This window comes from Nicotiana tabacum, chromosome 6, assembly GCF_000715075.1.
Source record: "Nicotiana tabacum cultivar K326 chromosome 6, ASM71507v2, whole genome shotgun sequence".
NCBI lineage: Eukaryota > Viridiplantae > Streptophyta > Magnoliopsida > Solanales > Solanaceae > Nicotiana > Nicotiana tabacum.
The window spans coordinates 131029471-131042271 of NC_134085.1; the positions used below are offsets into that span (position 1 = coordinate 131029471).

General features: G+C 36.9%; 1 protein-coding gene across 5 annotated transcripts; it reads right to left on the reverse strand.

The window, feature by feature from the left end:
• Positions 1 to 511: 511 nt before the first annotated feature.
• LOC107790624 (homeobox-leucine zipper protein HDG1) lies at positions 512 to 7958 on the reverse strand. Of its 5 annotated transcripts, none has more exons than XM_075255360.1 (9): positions 7617 to 7958; positions 5999 to 6222; positions 5799 to 5916; positions 5014 to 5700; positions 4654 to 4758; positions 4362 to 4574; positions 1902 to 2076; positions 1461 to 1822; positions 512 to 1350 (listed from the first exon to the last, which is right to left on the reverse strand). In XM_075255360.1, exons 2-9 carry the CDS (start codon positions 6211 to 6213, stop codon positions 970 to 972), a joined length of 2256 nt encoding a protein of 751 aa, XP_075111461.1. In that variant the 5' UTR covers positions 6214 to 6222; positions 7617 to 7958; the 3' UTR covers positions 512 to 969. The 5 variants fall into 5 exon arrangements, with proteins under 5 accessions (XP_075111461.1, XP_016468064.1, XP_075111460.1 ...); XM_016612578.2 differs by having other exon boundaries at positions 1461 to 1825; XM_075255359.1 differs by lacking the exon at positions 7617 to 7958 and adding an exon at positions 7153 to 7331 and having other exon boundaries at positions 1461 to 1825.
• Between the last annotated feature and the right edge of the window lie 4843 nt (positions 7959 to 12801).

A 12801-nucleotide genomic window follows, 5' to 3' on the forward strand; every position in this document is an offset into this window, starting at 1 on the left:
TATACATACAAAACATATGCAAATTTTATATATTTACTCGGCTATTATTTTTACAACGGCTATACAGTGTCATTTTTTCATTAAGGATCCCATTAATTTGACGTAGAAGAATATCAATAATAAATGGAGACAGACCTAACAATACTAGTGCATCGATCAATTTTGAATGAACTTGTTTGACACATCAAAATAGTTATCAGAAAGCAGTCTTATTCGTTCACAACTTTATCCTCTATTATAGTACTTCGCCGCAACATGAAAATCACATACACTTGCCCTATTTCTCAAGAATACCATATTGCCAACTTGTTTAATTTATCAGTAGTAGTTTCTACTAGAAGTCAACAATCAAACTGGGATAGTAATAATATAAAATTATTTATCACTACAGCCAGCATGCGCACAAACGGGCATATAAATTTACTTGCAATGGAAAGCACTCCACCAGAAGGTGTCAATCTTTATGGTAGAATTGAAACCAAACAACCTTTATATCGCAAGCAGATACAAGTGACATAAAAAGCAACACATTAAACCATAAAATTAGCTTTAGAGTGTGTGATTACACCATATATCACCCAAAAGAACATACTAAGGTTCAGACATGAAAAAAAACAGATCGCGTATCATTTTTTCAACAAGAGAAAAAACACACAGCTATAGAACAGCACACAATTTATATTAATGGGGCACCAGAGTCAATACCCGAACCACCAATCTCCTCGATGCCTTGGCAAAAAGCTGAACAATCACGCAATTGTAGTACTATGGTCATCACGAGGAACCACCTCGGTTCGTTCTTGACTCAAACCCCCTTTTCTATCACCTTGTACATTTAGAGTCTTAACATGCACCACACTTTGTTGCACGTTAATTCTCGGACATATAACTTTTAAAGTTAAACCCCAAAAAAACAAAAGAGCAAAACCTTGGAATGCAACTAACCAATAGTACCAATTTGGCTTGGGATTAATTGCACTGGAAAGCAGTTTTTATACCCTGAAGTGTACGTGAGATGAGTGCATTAACGGTGTCGACCGACTCCATAGTGAGCTTTGCTGCTGGCAAGCTATTCACCAATATTTGGAATCCCAACGTCAACAAAGACCCGTTACTGCTACCCCCATTGTCCTCTTTTTCAAGCATTCCGTTGTTAGAATTTTGAAAACAATCTGGAACTATTGCAAATCCAGATGGCAGGAAAGCCACGCAGGAAGAATCTCCACCACTCATCACGACATTCATTTCTGCAGTATCAACTGCTGCATATGCTACAATTGAACCAGATACATCCGTGCAAGAGTCTTGCAAGATCAACATACTATTTTGATTAGCATCGCTGGCAGCCGCCTGCAAGGCAAGCCAAAATATATTCAGAGATCAGTGGTTAATAGTAAGTGCACTAAGTTGTGTAGTTTTATGCCACATTTCCAAAAATAATCCACCAGTTTATCACTCACATTAGCGCGAAAGAGAGAGATGCTATTGCCAAGATCCTGACCCTTGGCAATGTGTACTATTTGGTGCATGGGACCACCATGGGACAAGACATCCCATTGACTCCTGGTTTGTTCATTTCGCAGGAAGTCAAACAAACGTTGATGTGTCACCGGCAGCCAGATGGTCCTGGTGGCACTCAACACGATACCAGGAGGCTCACCGGGTTCACCAATGCTCTTCCTCATCATCAACTTAGTATCTTCTGCGGTCCCTGTTTGGATCGGTTCCCACTTGTAAAAAGTTGCACAAACCCCACCACAGAAGTTGCGAGTAATGCGTCGAGCCAGCATTGCAATACTTCTCCGACCACTGGGACTAACAACTGCTAAAAATGGAACTCCATAAGAATCCATTATCATTTCGAAGTTCAAGTGTTTCAAATGAACAACATGATGCGGTACCTGCGCTATCGCCACTGGGTACAGCAGAAGACGTGATGACTGCCAGGCACTCGCATTGTCTTTGCAGGGTGGCAATCCACCGTTGGGCACCAAAGCCCCGGCCAGACCTGATGAAAGGGCGGTAGAAATTGTGGATGGTATTCTCATCATATTCCATGTGCTCAATCCAAATAACCTGAAATTATCTGTCAATATTTTGCTAGCAGTTTTACACACATAGAAAGTGAGTAAATGAAGATAGCTTTGACATGAATCATCCAGTGGCCTGTGTGGAGGCAACTTAGGTAGCTTAACCAGCAAATCGAGACAATTAAAGGGTTATATTATTCAAAAAGATCAATTGCAAATAAGTACTTCATGGAAAATTAGAAGGTCAAGCAAAATTATTTAGGAAAGACCACCTCTGAATTAATTACATAATAGATGTATTCCCAAAAGTCAATGAAAAGTTTCTCTTTCTCCTTCTAGATAAATTAAGTATAGTCAGATACTCAAAGAGTTCACTGCGCCTCCCAACCATTATGTATGCGTCATTTTGCGATTTGCTTATCCTCTTCTATGATCTGCTTCCCAATTTCCTCTTTTTCGAAGAAACGTGAGTTTTTAACGTTTGCACCCCTAACTGAATGCTCCCTTTCATCTGAATCCTATCATCTGCTTTTTTTAACATTTACCACTAATCTCTTATTTCCTTGTAAAATTATATAACATATTCCTTGAAATAGAAAAATAAGCTGAAAATCTATTGGTAAAATAGGAAGGTACCATGAAAATTATCCTGAACCTAATCTCACATGCAGTAGGTCGAAATTTGTGGAAAATCTTCCTGCACGCTCCCAGTAGCAGTGAGCATGAGTCCAAAACAAATCCAAACCATGGGAGGAACACATCCAGTAAACGTAAATGAAATCATAACTCATGAGATATACTGGGTCCAAAAATGAATGATACTATTACTATTTGTAGAATCATAAACAAAAATTCTTTTAACTACTCCACGACTTCCTCTTAAAAAAAAATTCAACTAAAAAATTGTTACTTACAGAAACTAGATAGTTTATAAATATATAATATTTATTTCAAAAAGGTACAAGAAATCCATGTCCGAATCAAAAGCATATGAATTGACACTATGAATTTTGCAGTTCTTGTTTAGGAGAAGGGAATAATAAGAATGTCATAAATGAGAAAACAAACTTTCAGCAAACAATAGTTTGGCTTACAAAGCACTATGAAGGAAGAGACCCAAATTATAACTGGCACAAACTATCAATTGTCCATGCAGTCAAAGACTGGAATATTTTGGTTTCACATACGGAAACAAACTAGAGTAACAGATAAAAAAGTTCACACCAAATCAAACTTCCAAGAAAGGTTAGCCACATTTTTACTATTTTGCTCCACATAGATAGTCACGTTCAATAGTTTGAATGGCTTGAAGCACAGCCGAAGTGCACTTAACACCTCGAGGCTGCAGTAGAAGGTACATGCCTCGTAAGGCACAAACACCTACTTTTAGTTAGGGTCCAACAATTTCTCAGAAAATGAGCTCTTATGGTTTTGTAGGGAAATGACTAGTTTTGCTCCTTTTTTTAATTGTTTAAGAGGATGCAAAAGAGAGCATAAATGAGTGAAAAAGGTAAAAAAAAATTACTTGTGTTTTTGCAAGAAAATGAAGTGATCAGAGAATAAGAGGATAGGTTAGAAAATGCAAATATATTACACAAACTGCATAATTATTTTAATTCCTAGATTGGAAGAGTACAATACAAGTATATATTGAGGTCAAATAACACTACTGGTAAAAAGTGAACGACGCGCAAGCATAGGTTCACAAGCACGCGGAAGGGAAGGGAAGCGGGGAAGCGCAGCATCACACTCACTTGTACATATAGATTATACAGTAAGGATGAAACTACAGAGGCTTTGCCTTCATACAATGATCATAGATTTAAAGTTCAAGGCACAGAAAAAGTACTTGAGGCATCTAGAAATATTATAAGGTTGATATCCTCGATTTACCCGTTTTCCTAATCTGGCAGAAGCCTGATCAAGCAAACACGAAAAATCCTAGCCTTGAACTTGATGATAACATAATACTTATATACTACAGAGTACAGAAGCATCTACAGAATTAAATTACATTAGAAGGTTCAGATTCTTAGGCTACAACTGTCAAATTATTTTATTGACAGCATTTCCAAAAGATGCTGAGAATAAAATATATTTCGGAAGCAAAGGTCAAGAAAATCAACATCACAAAAAGTAGTATGAAGCAGTTGTATTTAAAAGAACCATGCACACAAAATGACAAGATAGACCTTCATTAAGAATAAATAAACAAATAAATACACAAACCAACAACAAAAGATAAGTCCAAACACCTAGCTTGTCAGCAACTTATGGAGCCTTGTGTGAAATGCCAAATGGAAAACATATAAGGACTAATTAAAAAATTACCTTGGAGTAACCATTAGGCAAGTCTTGCACAATACATCCAGAAGGGAGCCTCCTGCAATTTCCAGCTTCACGTGGTTGTGAACCTTCTTGGATTGCGTCAATAGACACATCCACCACAGCCCAGACGCCTTCAGCGTGTTGCTTGCAGAAGCGGAGAAACTTTACTTGACGGACAGGAACTAAAGCAGAAAGAACTTGGAACTCGGCTTGAATCTGCAAATTTCAAAGCTTTATTACAAGAAAAGAAACATAGGATCGGTGACTTCCAACAAAATAATCAAAAAAAACGTACCAATTGCAGATTGCCATTCCTGCTTCCACTTGTGCTGCTGCTGGAAATCACATCAATTGTTGAGGTTCTTCCAACAATGCTTGAGAACATCTCCACCCATCGACTCTGCATCAATGGAACTTGAATGTTACATGGAAATCAAGACGAAAGAAAACCAACAATATGCCTGTTTTCTCTACTAAAAAGTGATGGGTTTTTTTCTCAAAAGATCATGGCAGCCATTAATGGCATACCCTTTAAATAAAAAGGAAAATTTGTATGTCAAGAAGCAAAAATTCGAATGTCAAGAAGCAAATTGGATAAACATGTTCACATTCAACAATGGGTCGAAGGCACTGGAATAAAGATGAAGGAACCTACTGTATCCATCAGAGTCTCCACCAAGGCCAGACAGTTGATCATCACTGTACCAGTTGCCTTTGTTGCTTCTGTCGTGAAATTGGACGGTTTCATGCCAATACATGGAGGAAAGGACCTAGCATAGTCCTCAAGGTTCAATGCTTCCCCACTTCCGTCAAAGTTTCTAAACCACAGAGGATCACCAATCTCGGCCAGCTTAAGCAGCTCATTCATCGCAGCAAACGCAAGCTCCATTAACATGGACTTATCAAAGGATACATCTGTATTACTCATGCTTGGGGTGGGCCTAGGGGACATCATTGTTAGAGGACTTGAGAGACCATTGCCAAAATCAAGCCCCATTGGCAATGCAGTGTCAACAGAGTTCATAGCACCAAAGCCATTTCTTCCCACTGCAAGTTCCAAACCAGAATTAGCCATTCCAGGCGGCATTGTACCAGGAAAAGATCCCAAAGGCCTTCCCAAAAACTTATTCGCCAGGACACAGATCCTATTAAGTTCATCTCTCAGCCGAGCATTCTCAATCCTTAAATGATGCTCTTCAATGTGTATCTCACCAAGAATTGCCTGACCACCACAATGGCCGCACATTGGGCTTCTCATGGCTTCCTTCATTGCTATGTTCTCTATCCGAAGCTTATCATTTTCTTGCTTCAAGATTGCATTTTCGTGGCGTTCCAATTGGGTCTGAAACAACAACATTAGTTTCACTTTAATCATCTTTGAGACCAATCTCACACAAGTGCAGAATTATTTAAAGAAAATAAAGCAAATGCAGCATTTACCTTCATTTGGGTTCTTCTATTTTGGAACCAAAACTTCACCTGCCTGCTCTCCAACGTCAGTCTCTTACCAAGTTCTAGTCTTGCTTTTTCATCAGGATGTGGATTCTCTTTAAAAGCACTGTCAGCAGAATACATATAAATTCAGAAATAAAAATCCTAACGAACTAAGAAGATACAAATAAGAGTGGCAAAATACATACGCTTCAAGTTGTTGGATTTGGTATGGGGTGTGCCTATGGTATTTCTTTTTTCTGGATGATTTACCAAGAGGAGTGTCCTGGTCATCGCCCGATGCACCACCATCTAAGTTATCACTGCCGGACCTGCTCTCGTATTCATCCTCTCTAGAGGACCTTCCCATTGCAACAGCATCAAAATTTTCCCCTATCAAACCCATGTCACCTATACCTTCCATCTTAGGTTTCTGCAAAATAAATCAAGATATATCAATTCAACTAAAAAGCCCAAGTAACAAGAACACAAAAAGCAGCAAAAAAAGAAATCATTTATAAGGGGAGGCCTACAAGAGCAAGAGAGAGTGGAGAAGAGTTAAACATAGGCTGAGTTAAAGGTGATGTGACAAGTTGTTGTGATTGATGAGCAATGGTAGCAGCAGGGGGCATGGTGTTGTTGTATGGACTATCAGCCACCACTCTTGAAACCCCAGAACCACCGTCCCCGCCGCCGTTTCCACCACTACTACTACTCCCAATGAAGCCTCCAAAACTCATCAAAACTTAGCCACCAACCACAAAATGAAACCCCCTCTTTTGTTACCAAATATAAAAAGATCAAAACTTTAGTATAAAAAGACTCAAAACTTTCTGTTACACAGGTCACTCTTTTCTATCTAAATGGTCATTGAAATGGTAATACTCACACTACTATGTTTCTCAAGATCTCAACTATTCATATTTATATATACTTTTAGACCCCAAGTAAAGTATTTTCATAGACTATAGTATTCAGTATTTGTATAAGATTTTAACTCCAAAGTTTGCAACCGCCTTAAGCCCAATAAAAAGTAATGAACATAACTCCACCAACCCAAACCCACAAAATTTAAGAACAACCAAACTGGGTTGGTATAGGACAACCAAGAACCCTTATTGCACCTTCTCTCTACTTGTACTATTCTCGCTCTTTGAGAGCAAATGTGAGATATGGGGTGGCCGAAATAAAAAAGGGAAACCCTAGTATTTCATTCAATCAAAGATATGGGTTTTGACCACTTATAGCTGTCATTGTGAACAGTGAAGCAGTCCCATAAAGAGGAAAACGAAAGGTTTTAAAAAGAGGACCTAAGGAAAAAAAATTATATAGTAATGAAAAAAAGTGGACTTTTCAATACTACCTTACAAAATAAAACTGCAGAAAGCAACAAAATCAGAAGAAAAGACCCTGTTGTGTTGACTCTCCAGAAACCCACCCCCTTTTTTTCTCCTTTCTTCGTTCTGTAATTCATAGATCACGAACCAAAAAAGCCTTTTGTACGGATAAAAAAAAGCCAAAAAAGTGTATAAACTTTTAAATTGATCAACTTTCTCATACGCTAAAAGTTAAAAAAGACTTTTGAATATTTGTAAAGTAAAGTAAATACAAAAGCTTCAGATTCTGTGTGGACCTATTGAAAATCCACACGCACAACACACTTGTTTCTCTCTCTTAACCAAGAGTCCATAACTCCAGATGCTCATGTTGGGATCCCCGTAGAAAGGTTAACAGAGAGAGTTGATTAAATTAATGGAGTTTAAAAAATAAATGCACAAGAATTAAATTCAATGAAAATGGCGCTTAGCAGATTAAGAGCTGACTTACAGTATAGCACGCTAGTCAATAGAATTGTTTAATTTGTTCCACGTCTCGATATTCCCTTCAATATTATTAAAACAATAATATACGGAGCTTCTACTGCGTGTAATTCTTCCTCCAGTTCACTCAACTAATCCAATATCTAAAAGAAAAAATAGTGAAAATTTAGATAAGAACAGTAAAAAAAAAGAGAAAATAAATACAGTGTGTGTGGGAGAAGTAGCAGTAGTGGCTATGTACGGCTACAGCTCCATAGACAGTAGTAGGGGAGAAAATGGGGGCCCACTCTATTTTTGAGAGAGAAATTGGGGGTTGAGGTTTCCCTATTTTCTAAACAGTGTTCGAGATGTCCGCCTCGCGCTGGATTTCTGACTCCTTCAGTTGGCGCGTGTCTCACTTCTCCCCTTTTTTGACCTCGTTGTTACTACTTTATTCTCTTCCGTCCACATTTTTTTATCTTTTTTATAATCCTCAATATTTGGTGGGCGTTTGAACATGAGAAATATAAAATTTCAAAAAATTATATTTGGATGAATATAATTTGGAGCTGTTTTTTAATTTTTGTGAGTGATTTAAAGTGAATTTTTTAAAAAAAAAATAATTTTATGGAGTTTTTCAAATTTGAAATTCAAATTGCCAAACACTAATTAGGAAATAATATAAAAAAATTCTTATGGCCAATGCGCCCTTAATTTTCTCAAATATCAAGAAACAATTAACTTCTTTTTTCGAAGTTTTCCTTGAAGTAGAGAGCCTTCAAATATTTGTTATGTTTTTAATGAATAAATTAAAATTAATATAATCAATATTATTATTAATTGATACTAAAAAGTGAATTCCTTAATATGTGTAAAAACAACAAACAAAAAAAATAGACTAGAGAGTGTAACTTCTTTTGTCCCCACACACAAAAAACATTATGAATTTGAGACTTAATTATTTCTTACATATGAAATTATTATTATCAATAAAGTTTTGCACTGGCATGTAATTTCCAAACTTTCAGGACTTATATGAGGAATTTTGAGAAGCTGTTAGTACAATTATAACAAGTTATTGTTCATTTCTTTTGTTTGCGAAAAATCTGTCATCACTTTTTTTATGAAGAGGACAAACTTTTCGTGTTTACATAGCATGAATTGATTTAAGTTTGATGGGATTTGAACGACATCCTTGGATCTCAGAACTTTTTTAACTATTTATCACGCTCAACTATACCTTATAAAAAAGATTAAGCGATCGTTGTAAATATAATTCGATTTACAAGTTTGAAGTCGAATCCCACAGAGAACTAAGGCATAGCTACAATTGTTCAATATCGCTAAGAAACACAAGTCCAAATAATTTCCTAATTGTAAAGATTATAATATTTATTTTTATATAATTAACTAACAAATACTATAAATAGTAAAACTATCAATTAACAAGGATAAGGATTGGAGACAAGATTAAGGAGGTCTAGAGTTATGATTTCCCCTATTGTCGTAATCCTTTTCGCTGCGTCTTCTATAAATTTGCCTAAGTCTTCTCTACCGATCATGAGCACTTTGATTGTCGTAACTATTTCCGAGTAATTACCATAATTTACTAGACATATTCTCCCGAATTACACTAGCTGGCATTAAGTACGGCTCACTCGGATCGCGCCAAGGTGTCGTTATCCCTAATCCCACCTTTAAACCCTTTGTATTGATCCCTCAGATACGTTAGGAGTGATGTTGTTCAACAATTACCTAAAAATGCACTCTCTCCCCGAGTAATACACATTAAATAGGCACAGTCGATTGAGAGCTCTTCAACCAACAACAATATAAACGTAGTTGAACAATTATAGAAAAAGCTACAGCAAATCTATATTAACGTAACAGGAAAATCATCCTCCAATAGGTTCTATCAAAACCCTAGATAACAAATTAGATATTCATAATAGTATGCATAACTACAATACTAGAATTCATAACCAATAATGAAAATAGGAAGAAAGAAGTGAAAAATTCGTAGAAGACTTCTCCGCCTTACTTCAAGTGTGTTCTTGCCTCCTTAGGTCGAATCCCCTCTCAAATCTGTCCAATCTCGATCTCCCCTAAAAGTGGCGTTTTTAGGTCTATTATATGTGTAGGAAAAAGACCTAACCGTATAGGCCAAGTCCTAGTCAAACCAGGAGACGAAATAAATCTTCAAAACTCGAAATGGATCTCGCCCCAGGCTAGCGTCGCCAGGTATAACGCCTGGTGGAGCTGGCCTTTGCCTGGCCTCGCCAGGTCTAATGCTTGGTTAAGCTGGCCTTTGCCTGGCCTCACCAAGTCTAACGCATGGTTAAGCTGGCCTTTGCCTGGCCTCGCCATGTCTAAAGCATGCTTAAGGCCTGACGTCGCCAGCTTTCTCCTTTTCACTGTTCTCGAGCACGCTTTCAACGTTTAAGTATTCCTTTTGCTCTACTTTCATCCTCAATTCACCTACACATAAAATAGACTCCATTACGCGCAAATAAAGTGTAATTTATTATTAAAGCATATAAAATGCAAGGCAATGAAATTATAGCCACACATCAATACCCCACATTTAAACATTGCTCGTCCTCGAGCAATCAAATTACACTTATAGACACAACCTTGAGCACTTTCTTTTTACACAATTGAGGCACACCACACCAATGACCATGGTTTATAGCAACAATTAAACTTTAGCATATGCAATCACATACACTTCTCTTTTTCTTATGTCATACTTCACGAATATTCACAACAAAGACACATGCTCCTAACAATCCTAGCCTCAAAAATCAACTCAATTTCACAATGCACTCATGGCCTGAACACCCAAATTAAGCATAAAGTGAACATAAGTCAATAAAATGAGACGTATGCATCACAAAACATGATATCCAAATAACTAAGGCATCATAAGCAATTTTAGCTCATAGGGAAGATACTACACATGCCAAAGCCTAAATATGCTACTATCAAACAAGTCAAACGCGCCTAGGAATCTCATCTTTCTTCCTCCGTTTATTTCCTAATTCTAATCTACTCTAAACACACAAAAAAACTACTACCCGGTTCAAACAAAATCCTTGAAAAAGAACCGCGACACAAAGAAAAACTAAGGGGGAATTACTATACTACATACTAAGAAAATCTTTTTTTTTAGACTTAAATCCCTCAAGAAAATTGTCTAATAGATCCGTATTTAGGCAAAGTCCAATCATCTTTTTTTTAAAAAAAGAAAGCATTATTCAATTAAACTAACACAGCTAAAGTTGCACAGAAAGTCACCCAGACAATCTACTCACCGCACACTTAAAATTGTGCATTGTCCTCAATGCACACCATACTAATAAGAGGGTAAAGAAACATCTTGGTAGGCCAAAGGCCGAAGCACTAGTAACTCATGGGATAATCAGACTTCTCCCAGGCTTGGTCCTTCGTGTGGGTACCTCACACTTAGTTCCAACCATCTGGTTTGTTGTTGCATCCTTCCAATAGATTTGCTTTTCATGCTCCTAGAAAATTAAAAATCTACACTATAAAAATAATACAATTAAAAAATATAAAAGAAAGCAGTAAAGCTGGGTTGCCTCCCAAAAATCGCTTGATTTAATGTTGCGACACGACATGAATCACTTTTTGCCTCCACGTCGAACTTATGAATTGGACCCCAAGTTTTGATTCTGCTCTATGATCATGCTCCTGGGGTGGTGGAATGAATATGACTGGCATAATAAAATAATATAATATTCTGCATTTCTTGGCCTTTAGATGAGATGTGTATTCCCGACTTTCTGGCAAGAAGAATTCCAGAATGTAGACATCTTGTTCCTCATCCCTTGACTCCTCAAATGGCTCGGACGACTCTATTTTCATATCATCATCCAAACATAATGTGGAAAAATGCTTGGAGTGTGGACCAATGCGCTTAACTACATAAACATTTGGATTGTCAATATCCTCAACACTAATGACACTAGAGTCAACTAAATACGTATCATCAATGTCATTGGTTGACTCTAGTATCTCTTCTATAACATCAGCATCCTCAAAATCTAGTTCGAATGATTGTTGGTGTTCTACTCTGACCTCCTCCATTAGAACCTCAATTCATGTATCTAATTCACACTCTTCTTGGATACTATCTACAGTATTGGATTGTTGAGCATTAAATGCTTCAACTAGTGGACTCACTTGTGCCTCCAGGTTGTGAATAGTTTTCTCTTGCATTTCTATCTGCAGCTGTACTTTACTATTTTGTTCCACAAGACACTTTAACATATCCTTGAACTCTTTCAGGTCATCATCTCTGGGTTCTTTGTTCCTATTAACTTCACAAGAAAAAGAAGAACCATCAAAGTAAGGGGTTGAGGGAAGATAAGAAATATAAGTACAACCATGAAAGTGACCATCTTGACTACCACACATATCACACATATTCCACACATCAGATTGAGTTGGTGCATATAACTCACTATTGGGAATATTTTGATAGTTTTGCCATTGGCGGTTTCCTCCACAATAAGCATTAGGAAGATCAATAGTAGAATTACCAACATCAAAACTCTCATAATTCCAAGATGTCATATTTGTCAAATCAACAAATAAAATAAAAAATTCAAATAAATAATAAAAAATTAAATAAAAGTTCAAACTTGCAACCTAGCAATATGTACACCTACAACTACACTGTTAGTTCCCTGGCAATGGCGCCAACATTTGATCACGCCCACCTATGCCTTATAAAAAGGACTAAGCGGTCATTACAAATATAATCCGGTTTACAAGTCCGGAGTCGAATCCCACAGAGAACTAAGGCGTAGCTACAGTTGTTCAATAACGCTAAGAAACACAAGTCCAAACAATTTCCTAATTATAAAGATTATAATATTTATTTTTATCTAATTAAATAAAAATATAATAAAATAGTAAAACTATCAATTAACAAGGACAAGGATTGGAGACAAGATTAAGGAGGTCTAGAGTTATGATTTCCCCTATTGTCAGAATCTTTTTTGCTATGTCTTCTATAAATTTGTCTAAGTCTTCTCTACCGATCATGAGCACTCTGATTGTCGTAACTCTCTCCCGAGTAATTATCACAATTTACAAGACATATTCCCCCGAATTAAGCTATGGCATTAAGTACGGCTTACTCGGATCGCACCAAAATTTCGTTATCCCTAATCCCACCTTTAAACCCT